The 16,997-nt window shown below is 41.5% G+C and overlaps 1 protein-coding gene across 1 annotated transcript in view; it reads right to left on the reverse strand.

Annotated features, from left to right (window-relative positions):
- Positions 1 to 3,125: 3,125 nt before the first annotated feature.
- LOC144730049 (ribitol-5-phosphate xylosyltransferase 1-like) overlaps positions 3,126 to 16,997 on the reverse strand; it is a 36,933-nt gene continuing 23,061 nt past the window's right edge. Inside the window, exons 6-7 of the mRNA XM_078610563.1 lie at positions 12,397 to 12,567; positions 3,126 to 5,637 (exon numbers count right to left, since the gene is read on the reverse strand). Of these exons, the coding sequence (XP_078466689.1) occupies positions 5,202 to 5,637; positions 12,397 to 12,567 (607 nt within the window). The 3' untranslated portion in view covers positions 3,126 to 5,201. The remainder of the gene's footprint in view (positions 5,638 to 12,396; positions 12,568 to 16,997) is intronic.

Raw genomic sequence — 16,997 nt, forward strand, 5'->3', positions numbered from 1 at the left:
TTCCTGGAAACAAAGTCCATTATTGGACCGCACATCTCGGCTCCCCTCCACAAACCCGCACTGACCAGCGTGGTGAAGTATGGTTAATTAACCTCCACGATCTGCATGGCACGGGTAGGCCCTCATCCAGCAGTGTAAAATCAAAACCCCTTTCTCCTCGGCTCACGTAATATACACACATTGTGCCTCTCATACCCATTTCCGTGCGCGTGTATTGTTTGCAATAGATCACACACATAAAAAATTACTGTATTTAACAGAGTCCAGTAATTTCAAGAAACCAAGAGGGCCGTCACCAGACCACCACAAGCACGTGTTGCCGGGGCCAACATTGCGGCTCTGGCCTGCCTTAGAGATCCGCCCTAAGGGGATTCCACAGCGTGGAAGGCTTCCCAACCCTGCCACAAGGTCAAGCCGGCAGCGCCTTGATCTTCCTCTAACCTTACAGCAGCAACAGCAGGGCCACTCATGAGAGTTGGCTCAGGGAAAGAAAACAAATCGGTGGCGATTGGTGCTGAAGCCCTAAACCGAATTCCATTTGGATGGTACGATCGCAGCTAGGCCATTTTGCATTGAAACACCATCATCTACATTTACAAGCTAATAAAATGTTGCATGTTGAATGTATGTTGAACTTATTTGGCACCGTACGTAGCCAATCGTGCTAATCGGAGGTGCGAAATGTTGCACCGTGCAGTGCTTTATCAGTGACATTTTTGAAAGCATGGTTGGCTATGTATGGTGCGAGAGAAGTTCAATGTACGTGGGGGTTGGCTGACCATGTCTCATCAGTCTGCTCAATGCAGGTTTGTGAAAGGGATCCACAGTACTGGTTCACGTTGACACTGGCCCAGAATCGAACTCGGGTCGCGAGGTTAATCCTGCTATGCACTAACCGCTCAATTTAAAAATTGTATGCGGGGGAAAAAAGTCATTTCAGGTATTTCATGCAACCAATCTATAGGCTTAATTTCAGCCAGGTCTGTTTTAGCCAGTAACCCAGACAATATTTACCCACATCTGCATACCACATCCAGTATACCTCTCGTAGTTATTAGTCACACACCTACCCAGTTGACGAGCGACCTGGAACATATCTAGTAAGAATGTCCTGGGTATAAGTCAAGATACAGTATGTGGAATTAAGGGAATTTAAGATCCTAAAAGTCCTCAACCTTTACACAAATGATAACATTAGTTTTTTAAAAATTTGACAGCCCATGTAAATTTTTTGGAAGAAAAATGGCCTTAAAGTAATTTTATTGACTAAATATTTCACTCTCGAGATGATTAAATTGTAATCAATAACTGACATTCATCAACCATAACCAACCCACTCCTGGAAGCCCTCTCCACACCTCTCATGGTCCAGAAATTAAATACTTGACACGGCGAATTGAAGAGCAGTTCCAGTATGTATTTGTGTTTTACGAATTGGTAAACACATTTGAATATACAGTATGCTTCTGATATGATGCACTGGATTGTGCTAGAGATAGAGAGATCTAAATGAACATAATACGTAATTCAGCTGTTAGGACTGTGCTAAATTCTACAATTAAAATATGCAGCCGTTTTTCTCCCCCTCTGAAATTAGGTCACATTCAACTCACTATATCAATGAAATGGGACGCGAACGAAAAAACGAACTAGAATTATCCGTCACATTCGTAAGGACTTGATAGCTATGTGACAAAGCCATTGAGATTATGGGGTGTTTTGGGTATCCCATGGGAGGCTTTTTCTGATAAAAAAAGGGAATTTCTACATTTCAAATTGGAAATAAAAGCCTGCGCCAGGGTATCGAATGGGGCAGATTGACATCCCCGCAGAGAGATCAAAGTCCTTCAGTATTTTTTATCCTTCCAGTTGTATTATATATTCTACTGTACATTGCTTTTCAAAGGCAGACTGAACGCGAGCGCTAAATGGGGGCTGCTGTAGAAATGACAGGTGGGGAAAACAGGGGGATTTGCCTTCACAGGAATTTGGGGAGACGCGTTGGATTTAAATGCAAAGGCGGCTCAGCCTTGGGATGAAAACCATCTTGCAGAAATATGCAGAAAAAAATTCCATTCGGAAATGTAGGTGCGACTATCATCATGCTCCAGGCCACCGACAAAATGTGTAACGGATGTGCAATGTCGCCGCCTTCGTGTGCACAATAAAACTGGAATGATTATACAGATTTCAGTATGGTGCAATGATTCACATAGCAGAAACAATAAACTCGGCCCTTTTTCTACAACTACATTACATAAACATAAGCTATAAATCACAACTCTTAGAACACAAATTACTCATGCTGACATGTTAATGTCATGTCATTGGCTCACAGCATAAACATTCCATGGGCTAATACATTGGCTTTTCAGGTGGTGTCAATCTTAATAAAAAAAATGCAGATTTTCACAGGCCTGTTTATATTATCTAAATGTTGATCAATTAGAGGCTTCTGTTTAAATGAGATGTGAAGCACAAAGGAACAACCATCTCCCGCCCTCTCCCTTTGTAGTTGACTCGAATTTCACCGCCGCTTTTCAGAGCAGCTTCAACTCTCATCGCAGACGATATTGAAGGCATCGTTGAAATAAAAAGTAGCTCTTACAAAGTAATTGATCGTTAAAGTAGCGACGTAACTTGCTGACGAAAGTAATAATACAAATTCCTCATGCTGTTTTTATATATTCTAATGGAAATGGCAACAGCAATGTAGTTTCAATCACTCGGCCTAGGAAAGTAGTTTACAAAAGTACATTTAATAAAAGAGAAATAGCCATCTGTATAGGCTTCTACAATACAAATCACTCAAGTTGTATGTAAACTTAGAGAAAACGCTTTCAAACCAGCGATGTCCAAACGAGTGATGTAACACGTAAAATTGGGGAATTATAATTATCAGTGCGCCACATCACTTGACGCTCTAATCTTTGTGAATGCTGAACATTCATATGAATGTTTACATTCATACAGTGAAATGTGGAACGTATTGAGCGTGTGATGATAATAGTCTATGTAGTACAAGTCTCAAGATATTTGAAAGATCCTCTTGGGATGTAGTGCAAGGACAAGTAGAGGACGTGGAACGTACACTCGATTCACAGAACACGACTCAATACACCGTATATCAGAACACAGGATATCTTTATACGTATCGGTAAAACAATACTTGCAGCATCAGTAGTAAGAAAAGGGCTGACAGACCTTCATGACACAAATATTCCATTAACGTTGTTACAGCCACGCGCACTTTGGTAAAAACAAAAAACAGACAGATTTATGCATTATCCACTGTAACGTAATCTTATAAAGCTTATATTTCATAAACTCCAAAATATACCGTATTATACAACTCAATTGCCAACTATTGATTGTCTTAATGAAATCCAAATTGAATCAGTCTTACAACTACCCATTTAATTTGAGGCTTGGCAGCAGTTTGCTATGTCAAAGCAATTTTAATGTAGCAATCATTTCAACAAGTTCTCAATTAAGCAATTGCAGTATAAAAAACTGCTGTTCACTCCTCCAGAATTTTTAAGTAGCACGAACTTACAGATTTAACACGCAACATGAATGAATTATTCTTGCAATTTCTATTGCAATTATAATATATATTATCATAATTTGGCTAAACATTTCCCAACATTCTCGTAAATGTTTCTACTCATGAAAAAGTACCATTTATAATGTTTCTATTTGATATATCTACTTTCAGTAGGCAAACAATTACACGAAACATTTCCGACTTAATTTAATAAAAATGTATTTGAATTTGTAATGGAGACAAGACAATACGTTAAGATTAGTTCAATAATAGCTGCCCTTTATCACAGATATTTGAAAACTGCAATCCATGGTTACGAGGAAAATGGTAACTTTTAATTGCTATTGAATTTAAAACACTTGATGGCAACAGATCCAACCTTTCACTTTCAGAATTCACATCTCACAAACCAACATCGCACCGATCTTCACAAAAGGTTCATCAGGCATTCCATGAAGAAAACAGCTTCACAAATATCTTCAAGTAGACAGGAACCATGTTCAGTAGTAGACAATTAACAATCACACAGTGGTTCGTGTTTAACAGTTGGTGTCTTCACTCTTAAGTCCAATAGTCCACGCACGTAGCTATATAAACCAAGTTAATCAAGTAAAATCTGAAGCTTTTAACATTTTTCTTAAATATATGATTTAAAATGTTCCCCACCAACTAAGTTACTAACTATAAACAACCCGAAATGGTGATGCTCGTCTGTGCTCAACTACTTTGAAGGGGCAAGGGGTTGTGGATCACACCTGTTTGTGAAACTAACTAGCTGGGCACTCCTCAAACAATCTTGAGTACTGTACCATGAATCAAACTCAAAATAATTGTTTAGTCTTTCTATTGATATGCTTATGATCCGTTTGTTGCATAGTCCATTCCATTAAACCCAATTGATTATAAAATCGGCATTTGCTGATATAAGAAAGCACATGATTTAACAAACCATTTAAATAATGAACTTCATTCAGAGCGGGGTGTCTCGAAAGCGCTCATTTGTTGAATTGAATCCATATAAAGCAATCATTCTAATGTGTTATATAACTTCAACATCACATGCAATTTCGTTCTACTTTCTCCACTGTCAACGAATCTAGTCTGAAGACAGATTATCGCAACTTCAATACGGCTGTGTGGTGTGGTTGGCATGGGCCCCGGTGCGAGGAATGCTATCAGGTCTTTGTTCAATTCCCTCCCCTCCGGCTCTTTGTAGCATGATGCTTGTTTGGCCCCTGATGGCACATGAGCTACGGTGCAGTTGCACCGCCTACACAGTTGATAGCTAAGCCACGAGGTGCGCGCGTGTGTGTGTGTGGGCAACTCCACTTTGGGGATACAAGGTTGACCATGCAAAGCATGAGCTTTAGACAACCGCACCTATACACACATTGTACTTCAACAATTTGGTTTTGGCAGATCAATTAGAGGTTGTATATAATAATTCCAAACACAGCATTACACACACAAATTCTATTTCTACTTCACAAAAAAACTTGACTCCAAAAATATTCTCTGCTATGTATTGTTACACTTCCATTTTAAAAATGTAAAAAATTTATATTCAATTTTTCAATAACTATTTGCTTTCTCTTAAGCGCTTTAAAACCGCACACAACCCACCCTGCACCCCCACAAAGTGCAGAACCAAATGTCACGACATCCTGTCACCAAAGTAGGACTTGCGGACTGCGCCGACAAAGGAGTCCCGCATCTCCGCCCGGAAGCTCTCGTACCAACGTACGAGCCGCGCTCGCCTCTCCGCTTTGTCCCGTGCGCTCATGGCGGCCTCTCGCCTCAGCACGCCCGGCAGCTCGCTCCAGTTCCGTACAAAGACGAACGGCGCGCCGGCAGCCTTGAGCAGGCGGAGAGGCGCCGCGTGCCGCGTCCACCTCCCGCCGTTCGCCGTGGAGTTTCCGCAATGGCCCGGGGTGAGGACGTCCTCAACAACGGGCACGGAGCCCAGCGCGCTCGCCTCGTAGATGCGGTAGCACTCCGTGTTGACGCCGACGGGGCAAAGTGTAAGGTCGCTCTGCCGCAGCGCATCCATGTAGCGCCCGCGGCTCTCGGAAGTCTCCATCGGCTGCCACCTGTGGGAATAGGCACGCGCACACGATTGCGTGCATTTGTCAACTAATGTTTTTTGGTGTGTTTTAGCACAAGCATGTGTGGTTAATGCAGACTTGATACCTTGCAATTTGGTGTTTCAAAATCTTAACATGTGTTTTATCTATTCTTACTATCTCACCCGTAGACACATGCACGATATTCGTTGGTTTGTTCTATTAGCTAAAACCAGGAATGCCGCCGTAGTGTCATGGTTAACACACTGGACTTGCAATTCATAGGTCGGCAGGTTGAGTTCTGTGGAGTAAATTGTTGTTGTGGTTACTCCCACCTCCTCCAAATCGTCTGACCAGTGTAGATGAGTAGGCCAAATATCCTCAAGAAACTCTATAGAGGTCCCTCTAGTGCAGGGGTCGGCAACCTACGGCTCCGGAGCCGCATGCGGCTCTTTACGGGCTGCTTCTTGACAATATGTACGTATGTACAGTATGTACTCAGATGCATTGCGGCTCTTGAAATACTGAATTTTGTACCGAATTGGAAAGAAATGGCTCTTCTTGTTATTTTGGTTGCCGACCCCTGCTCTAGTGGAATCCTTTGTGCCAGCGGTGATGTTATTATAAAGCCATTGCAGGACCTTTGACCTTTACTATTCTAAGCAATGTTAATAAATTAATGGCTTGAGTTCTCAGGCTATGGTGTCGATTATGGGGTTTGTTCGACTATACTTCACCATTTTGATTTAAAGCTTTCGTGACTGCAGGGATTCATATTCTTGGTTCTTTCGGTAAAGTCACGTAGAAGGGAAATAATAAAATAATACAAATATAAAACAATAAAAATTCTCACGACGTTTCGAATGCAACACAAGCAATCATCTTCAGGTGTGGAGTCCACAGAAAGGAAATTATTATTTTATTATTTCCTTTCTACGTGACTTTACCGAAAGAACCAAGAATATACTTCACCATATTTGTCAGTGCAGGCTGGTGAAGAGGGGGTGGTGGGGGGGGGGTCCTAGGACCAGCCGGAATATCACTCAGCCCTGGAGTTAGCTGCAGCCAGGAATTGCACCCGGATCGCCGGGTTTATTCTACAGTATACTAACCAGTGCCACCAGTCTATGATGTGATAAATCGCACGGTCATAAATGTGTGCTTTCCCATTGCTGGTGGTCCTCAAAGTCTATGAGGAGCAACAGGATCATCACTTGCCTTCAACCAAATATCCCCAAATTCACAGAATTCAGCAGATCTTAGAAGCTAGGCAGATTTTAAGCCTGGTTGTTATTGGATGGACGACCACCAGGGCTTTCTTGCCTGGTGTCAGAGGTATTGGGTTGCAAGTTGGACAGGAGATGCCAGAAAGTCATGAAAGGATTTGGGAAAACATTCCATTTGCAAATAAATGATATATTTACTACCTTTCTCCAGTTTGGAAAACATGCATATGCTCAGTCACCCACATTGTGATGCTTCACATTTATCCAAATTGTGACCATGAGCCACCTCAGTGACTTTCCAGAGCCAGCTACTCATCATTGTGCATTATACCGGAAGTATCTTAATCAAAATATGGCCATTACCGCTTGTAAACAAAGACAACTGCATCTTGTAGAAATCTAAAGTTATTAATAATGACCCACATATTTAATCACGGCATATTTACAAATGTGTAGCCACATGGAAGCTGCTTTTTTTTTTCATCAAGACAATTCATATAACAGAGTGTTGTCAGAAAATGTGGAATTCATTATCAATGTTGTCTTGAAATAGAACTCTTCCCTTTGCAGTTCATGTGTTATTTTAAGTCCCCGAAGGACCTTGCAACCCAGAAAAACAAATGTGAACTCGATTTCAAACAAGCCACGGGGCTACTGAAAAAAGCCCAATATGGAACCTTTAAATGACCTGCTTGAAGGCTACCCCAAAGACCTCCACAACCTCGTTAGAAGCATCACAGCTCACTCACACGACAGCAGACACTCACACACTGGTTGGGTGCCCACAGGCTGACAGACCGACGCGCTCGAACGTAAAAAGCACATCGCGGCATGCGCACTCACGCGCACGGGGGCACCAAAAGGCGCACACACACGAGCGAGCGGGACAGTCGATGTTAACTGCCGCTACCTTGTCATCAATAACGGTAACGTTCAATAGCCAATGTGTGACCACCAGTTTATGATCATTAATCACAGGCAATGTCACTTTTGTTTGCGTGTGTGTCCACATAAAAATGGATTGATACATATTATACTGTATATCCTAATGTACTTTTTCATACATCCATTCATTGATCTAAAGTCTTTTGCCAAGATGGGCATGTTAAATTAAATATTTTGTTCATACTGAAGCATACACTCAAGACTATCATGCTAATGATGGCCAGTAGTTATGATGCGATTAAATGGAAATAATTCACAATATATTTTTAAAAAACTCATAACACACAATTATCGTTTAACATAAACCAATATCTTGTTTGAGACTTTAAATCATAGTTACAAATAATACCCGAACTGGGTACCCAAGGAAAACAGCTTCAATTTATACCTTGGCTGGTAAATCAACATGGTTTTCACGTGGCTGAGACTTTTAAATGATGAAATGTGAGAATTGCTGCCAAGGAAATTGGCAGCAGCTGAACCACAAATTGGTAACCAAATATGAACGGCATGTGACATTGGTTGGAGAAGCACGCTTCCTTAGACTGTTCACGATTTCTCGGACACCAGTAAGAGAAACTGGCTACGCTCCGAGTTTACATTCCAGTCTGCGGCTTCGTGTGATGGCGACGTTAACCTATGGGAAGGGGGCCGCCGTATCATCCTGTGGCCTCACACTGGACATTTGCTCGTAACTATCGAGTAGGCAGGCATTGCAACAGCACTGGGTGTAAGAGCCATACGACAAAAAGTGAATGTATTATTTCTGTGTATACATTTGATGTACATCTGTCATACATTTGTTGACAGACTGGTTATAGTTGATTTGGAATATTCCAACAGTTTAGAAACCCCACTTTGGTTAGACGCTCTTCCGGTTTTGCGGTATAAATGGGAAGCTATGAGAAGTGCCGAGCGGGGAGCGAGTGGATACAGTCTTTTACCGTGCGACAGGGTGATGCAGTACGTGAACAGGCGAAGATATAACTTTAGAAAACGCTCGTTTTTGTGCAACTAAGAAATAAAGAAACACTTTGAGTTAAGACACCTCAAACACGCGTCAGACTTATTGCGCCCACAAGTTAAGGCGTAGCTTATTTTCTGGTACAAAAAAGCTGCGCCTACAGTGGGGACTAGGTGCTGGGCAAAGAAGAGGGGGGGAAATTGGTGGAGGGGAGGGGGAACTATGCCAACCACACTACACTACTTCTCTTACAACGGAATACAGTTAAACAAAAAAATTACTATAAACTATTTTTCTTTTACCAGATCAGGTCCACTGAGATATATAGCTCTTTTTCATAAGCAACCTAGCCACAAATGATGGCTCAACAAAGTGGATAATCACGTGGAACTTTTTCGTGGTCAAATACTCTAAGCGCATGATTCTAATTCTGGAGGAAATTACAGAGGACCCCGTAGAAAAATTCACGTGACCGCGGGGTGAACATGCAAACTCCAAATATACAGGTGTCAGGGTCGGGATCAAACCCATGACCTCAAGTATACCATGCGAGGTATTTAACATCACACCACCGTGGTGGCTCCAAGTTAGGTGAAGCAGGCAACCTGAACCCACAGTCATGTGGCCAGTATGGTAAGATAACATTACATTGTGTATCGTTTTTGTTTGGCTACAAGCATGCTCAACAATCGTAAAAAAAAAACTGAAAGCTAGTCATGCATATGTAGGGGGCTTTGTGAATTGCAGATAAGTGGCAGGTGGGTCCTTTCAACTGATGCAGCTGCAAGAGTCATCAAAGTCCACGAGTTGAGACATCCACTTTAAAACCGTCTGCTTCCTCAGGCCTGCCAAACACTATCACGACGTGTCACAGAGCAACACACGATGCTGCCTACCACTGTTAATTAGGCATATAACGATTAATCGATTTCAATAGACTACCACGCTCACAATACGATTATCAATTCTGCAGGTACAAATACATTATTTTTAGATTTGTATGCTGTGTATGTTCGGCCCTTTCTGCCAATCTACCTGGCTGGGTGAAGGACTCCCCACGCCATAGAGGTCACGGGGGTTAGTCGATCAAACTTCACAATGCTGGCCTGTGTGGGCTGATGAAGGTGAAAAGTATATATATTATAGTACAACAATGTATTGCTGAATTTCCCTGTCGCGTTTACCATGTAGCCACAACCTTTTTTGTGCACGGTGGTCACCCATCAATGCACCAGTCAGGCTCAAACCTGCTTATCTTCCGAAATCTGACGAGATCGGGCACATTCTCTGCGATTTGGTCGTTGGGGCTCATACGCCGTATCTAACCTATAAATTGGGATTGCTTCATGGAAACATGATGGCTGCCATAGATTATGCATGCTAGGCCCTGAATTGTGACAATTCATAAAATTATTGAGGGGGGAATGAAGGGAATCATTACACATCTCGTTTTAGGATTTAATAAAATAAAATGCGCTATTTATTTATTCTACGTCCTATAAATTCCCGTCAGGTACATGGATTCTTAGTACATATCCCCAGTATTATAATTTGAAATTTAATTCACATTCAGCAAAGGCTATTTTCTACCAAAGCTTGTTTTTCCTCTGTAGTCAAATAATTTTTGGTGCCATCGTAAATGTACTTGCAGGAATTTAAAGCACAATATTCATTCTTGATTAATTTCCAAAGCACTGTGGTTTAAATGCTTGCCAGGAACGTGAATTAATCTATGGGAATTAACGATGACTGCGAGGGGGTTCATGAGGCATTCCAGGTTCTTCAGGCATTCCTTTACCTACTTGACAAATTGGGAAGAATTCACTTTCATTGCATTGCTCTTAATGAATGGCAAGAGGCAGTTGGTGTTGTTGTCTAAAGCTGCAAAAAAAAGTTCCCAAAAGATAAACAAAGGAGGCTTTTTCAGCCCCAATAGGACCATGGAGGCATGTCCACAAAGGAGACGAGACTGTCAAAGCGTGGTACCAAGCGATGGTGAAACTGAACAACGAATGTTCCATTTGCCAATGCAAAGCCGCTGTTTTTACAGGCAGCACAGGTGTTGGAAAATTAAGCGTGAAGCATGCCACATCATATCTTTGCAAGCGTCCCCTAAATCCTCCCTCCTGGCAGCCGACCACTCGGGCGATTGTGGATTGTTGCAAAATGGACCAGATGGCCACGCACTTTCCACGTGTGGAATATTTTTTGGTTTGCCGAGATATGATGGAAGAAGCAACTGGAAGTTTAGATCAGTAAAAGGTTTTGTGGGATTGTGCCCCATAAACAAATGAGAAATTGGGCCTAAAACTGTTCACCACATGCAGACATTGCTATTATGTTGCTATCATCCTTAATTAAAGACATGAAAACCATGGTCGCATTGAAATGTTGTTTAGGCGAGTATGATATATTAATACTATTCATGATTTTGCTGATCAACAAATAAAGTCAGTGGCAATTTATTAAATATATATGATTAAAAGTGCAAGCAATATTCACAACTTCTAGCATGTGCAATTAAGTACACACAACATGGAGTGTATGAAAATACAATCCCCAAAAAATATCTAAAATTATTTCAGATATGCAAAAACTATTTGCTTTTCTGCTGTTAAACGTTTTAATTAGCATTATTTTTTCAAGACCATTATGAGACCATTTACCAAGCATTTCCATAATTTGTATGGTAAATGGTGTGCTCCTGTACTTGCAAACCTATCTGGACAAGAGAAGCATGTTCGTGCTAGAATTGCCATGGAAGCATCCATGAAAGAGTTGGAGTTGTCCCTTGGAAGGAAAGCAATAAAATGCATTCACTTCAAATTTGAATCAACAACTTTGAGAACAAATGTAAATTTCATCCACTTGCCAAGTGGCAATGAAAGAAAATTTAAAAGCAAATACAAAATCCAGAATGAAATTTTTCAAAATGTTCCTCGAACTGACTGAAAGGCTAACATACTCTGCAACAGGAATAATATCTGCCTCGGGTCTGCGTTGACATTTTACGGACAAATATGTACTTTTTTTACTGATCATGGAGGGAATGTCAACTTGGAAACCAAGTCAACCTTAAATCAGAAACACACTGCTCAAAGTAATCTAATTTCTTCATCTGTTCGTTTTCAAAAGGCATTTCTGTCTGAATGACTCGTCAAACAAATCACATGCGATGCTATCCAAACGAAGTTACTATGAGACTGTCATGTGGATGATGGGATAACCGTGCTGCCTAAAATAAATAGAAAATCTAACATGTTTAGCACTAGCAATGTAAAAACAAGATCAAACTCACACCTTCCTCCGAAGAGTATGTGAGGTTGGTCTTCACACCCAAAGGTGAATTGCATCTGTAGTCACACTGGAAAGGTGCTATCCAATGGATCCTTTCTACCATGCAAGAATTCCATACCAATACTGCATTATAAAACGCCTGACAATTGGAATAAAATTGGGAAAACTGCCAACAATTCAAAGAGTGGACAATAATGACAATGAGGGTGCATGATGCAAGCATGTATACTGAACTTCTTTCACACCGCACTCAGCTAACCGTGCTAATCGGAGGTACTGGGGGAAGGATGTCGCTGTCCACGCACCGAGGGATTGTGTGTCCGTGCGTGCGTGTGTCCCCACGTCGGCACTCACTGCTCGCGTTCCACAACGAGGCAGGAGTCCCCGAAGCCCGACTCGTGAAGTGCGCGCAGCATGGCCACGCGGGATGAGCCCGGGTACACGGTGCCCAGGAAATTGCAGGTGTAGCGACGCGGCTCATCCAGGGATACCTCGGACGGCTTCACGACGGGGAAGCCTCTGTACCTGCAGGGGACCAGCGATTAGCAGTTTTTAGGAATGGCGCGCACTTACGCTTGCTCCGTGGTGTCATGAATTGTTACGATGCAGTCACAATTCTAGTTTTGAAACCGTTTAAAGCCACAACATTTTCGGTAGGCTCAGCCAAGGTACATGGGGTGAGAGCTGGCAGATCCAGGCCCATCCTGGATTAGCCCAACCTACTTTTACAACACTTTCCCCACCCTCACAATGAATGTCCTTGCTTGTAGTTGCATTGGCCCCAAGCTGACTGCTCATAGACACTGCCCTCTCATTTGACAATCCTGCAGACTACTTTATCCTGGCCAAAGCAGGGCATTTGGTAGCTCTAATAATGTTGTGCATTTTGAATCAACAGCTGTACGAATTTTTTAAGTTATCAAATAGAAATCAAAATAAAATCTTGCAGACACCATGCAATGCATGTGTCATCGGTGAAAGTACATACTTTAATAGACATAAATAGTTTGCTACATATCTATTACATGTATGATGTAATTCTAACAAAGTTAGGCATGTTAGGTGCTGGCTCATTTGGTGAACATGCTCATGTATTTCAAATATATATGATTACAATTTGCTCATGGAATTTCAGCATGAATCCGCCATAATCGTTTCAGCAAATTACTGTGCGCGTTGCGCAGTGATATTTCCGGGAGGAGTTATACAATGTATTCTTATTAGCAAAGATGTTCTGCAATTAAAAAGGAGGCACAGTGTCTATGCACTCTACATAGCTGAGCATCATACACTAAAAATCATACCGAAATGCTCCCTTACAGTCCTGAAGCAGCAACAGTGCTATTATTGACTGGGTGGAGACACACGCTTCAATGGCTTTAAGTGAAGCCTGGCCCTTGGAGATAGCTCGTGCCGTCTCTCCTATGGGCACAGAAAGCATTTCAAACAAACTAAAGATAGAAAAATCGTGGGGCGGTGTTATTCCAAAATTAGAATCTAAAGTGCCACTCCGAAAGCAAAGTTGTACGTTTAAGTTCATTTCAGATCTCCGTCTGCAACGAAAAGATTTACGCACTGGTGTAGAATTCCATTTGACGCTTTGCTGCTCCTGTGCGTGTTTACCTTGAGACTAAAAATCAATGGGCAACTGTAAAAATCTACCCACCCGCCCTGTCTGTTTAAAGGCAAATACTGTGATCAGCAGGGATAAATAACCGCATTGGTGGTTAAGTAATCAATAGCAGAGTGCATCCAGCAGGCCTCATTGGCTCCTATTGCTGTATATAGGCTATTTTAGTTCTGTATTCTGCTCAGTCCGGCATGGCCACGAAACTGGGTTAAATTTGATCTCAAATGAAATGTTTACAAAATAGCCCTGTTTTGTCAACAAAATTTCATTAAAAATTACAATGAATAAATATAATAAATAGTTGTTTATGTATGTATATTTTGTATGGGATTTGAATATACAATGTAATGTAAACTATACTATTTCAGAACAAAACTAGTTCACAGGAGGGGGGTGATGTTGCAATGCGCAATCCCAGAACAATTTTCAGCATTGGGACATTTGGACAATACGAGTTACATAGTACGATTTTTTTTCTTTAGCTCTGAGAAAAACCCGACAACCCGAAGGAAGCCCCATACACAACAGCGGGAGAACATACGGCAAGTCCTCGCTTAACACGTGGGCGCCATGGGATGACTGCAAGTTAATTTTATCGTGCAAATTGTTACTCCCTGCAATGTACTTCCCTCGCTTAACGTGTTTTCGTTTAACGCTTCACTTGTCAGGAATGCATCTACCACGTTAAAATTAGGTATTTCTGTACAAACTGGGGAACCGAACCCAAGCACTTCTTACTGTGATGCGCAAGTGTCACCACTGCTGCCGACAGCCAAATTAAATGACATGCAACACGTCAGATCCAGTTCACATGGCCACCCTGGAAGTGGGATAAGGCAAGGAAATGGTGAGTGCAAAGCTGCAGTGCATATGCATCAAGAAAATCCACTCGAGGCACATGTATGTATGCTAATACAGGTAGGAACAACAGGTTCCACACTGCCCACCAGGGATTATTTGTCTGTCTGTCGTGCATAGCCACGCCCTCGATTTGTATTTCATAGAGGGCTTCGGGCGGGCTCAGCACCACGTGACGCGCCGCCCCACGCAGCTTGCGCCGCGTGACACGGATCGCACGAATGCACTGTCCAACCAAGTTCCTACCTGCCCACTCCGAAGGAACGTGTTATCGGAGGTGCGGTGGATGGAGAACAAACTAAACATACGGCATCAACAGTCGCGGAATTTTGTGGCTTTAAGAGTCATTGGAGAAAGCAGCGTTCAAATTGGAATCCAAAAGTGCTTATAATCTGCCACTGGAATCTCAATTGCAAAAAACGAAGCATATTGTTGGAAATGATAATTAACCACCTGCAGATTTTTGCCCTATATGTGGGTATCTGGAGTCTTTATATCCGACTGGGCAATAACTGCCATGAGCAGTTAAAGAAGCTTCCAGGGTGGCTTTAAACGTCCACACAAAAAGAGATGCGCACAATCATCCACTAGGCTCATAGTCTCAAAGCAATGTAAAATGTAATTTACTTTTTATGGTGGTTGTATCTCCGACCGCATCGCGAACGTGTTGGTGCATTCATGAATTCAGTAGCTCAAATCTTTGGCTCATTACAGTGCAATGCGTACCACCAGGAATTTACATTTCAACATAATGTCAAAATTTACATCTTCCATTCATTAGGAAGTAATTAGTCACTTGGCTCTACAATAAAATTATAATTCAATATAATTATTCAATTGTAATTTTAGGTATGGCATTGAGGTTTTTTTTTCAGTACATGGAATTAGACGCAGCATCTGTACGTATAACTCAGGTGCAAGATAGATTCAGAATTGCAATGCACAACTCGGCATCATGACTCAAGATTGCTATAGTACAGTTCTTCAAGGCACCATTTCAATCTTGGGAAACGTCAACCTTGTTGACTGTCTAGCTGTGGTTCACATGCAGCAATTAAAGTGCAATTTCTCCTCACTACCTGACACCCAGGCCAGCAAGCAGGGTGTTTACATTGGGCTCAGCACCTTACACATTGCTAAACAATTGGCTCGTAATGATGCATCAGCCCATGGGGTATAAATGTTTATTTCAATCACAGAACTTACCTCGAATTGTGTGAGAAGAGAAAATTATTTGTGACTTGTAAAATATAAAAATCTGGTTGCAAAAATATTCTTGCTTTGAATCATTGCCTCGAATATTAGACAATTCCTGTATCACTGGAAAATGAATCGTCGTATCTCAGGAAACAAGATACGTACATGCACACTGTACGTCAATATCTCGGCATTTATGTGTTCCGACCACCGTTTTCATACCTCAGGGGGATATTGCAATGTGGAAGGGGCATTTCCTCCTCAATCCAAAAAAATGCGCGTGTAAAAATCACCTCAATGAAGCAAAATTAATCCCTTCAACATATTAGATCACCCCAAACGAATGAAAGACAACCATTACTGCTACATGGCAAAAGCACGCACACATTCCTTAAACCAAGACCGAAATTTTGGACACCAGATGATCATTATTTTTAAACAGTACAGTATAAATACAATATCACCAGCGAGCACTTTTGAGGCTTGCTTGTTACACTGCAGTTTTGGAGAAATTCCAGCGACAGAATGCATTAATTTCGAAAACTTGATACAGTACTGACATTTTAAGGCAATTTACGGCCTTCCATCTGCTCATCTCAAGAAACTCGTGCTCATCTAAGGCATAACGATCAGGAGGAACCCATCTCTCCTTCCTTGGTCGTGCCACAATCCCGTGTGGCTGATGATGGCGAAATAACTTTTTTTTATATTAAATTATCACAAACATTACTGGAACCATCTTTGATTACAACGTCAGTCATGCCCTTCTCTGCGAGACCTTTAAGCATGGTTGTATTGTAAGGAATAAAAAAAACGTCCATGCTTAGTCGAAGTTCATTTGTATGGTAAATGGATGAGTTCTGCATTTTTTAATGTTGAGTGTGACATTGGCTTCTTGTAAGGCTTATGAAAAAAAGAAGGGGTAAGTTGTTACATGTAATTATTTTTTTTATATTTTGTATGCAGTATGATTAATACTTGAGTGTGGTAGGATTATATGCGACAATAATGTTTGTTGTGATGCACCTTTGAGTAGTTCAATTAAAGGTGACATATAAATGTGACTTTTTATTATTATGATGGTTGGGCGTTGAAAACTACGATCGTGAAAATTCCTTCATCCATGCTCCTATTGGCTCCAGATCGATTGGCAGACCTTCCTATTATTTGCACATCCGTTCTCTCTACTATCTATGCATTTGCATGGGTCAGAGTAATAACCCAGAGGTTGAGATAATCATCCTATTATCAGCTCTAATGCACGAGTTTG

This window comes from Lampetra planeri, chromosome 34 (assembly GCF_965212315.1).
Source record: "Lampetra planeri chromosome 34, kcLamPlan1.2.h2, whole genome shotgun sequence".
Lineage (NCBI taxonomy): Eukaryota > Metazoa > Chordata > Hyperoartia > Petromyzontiformes > Petromyzontidae > Lampetra > Lampetra planeri.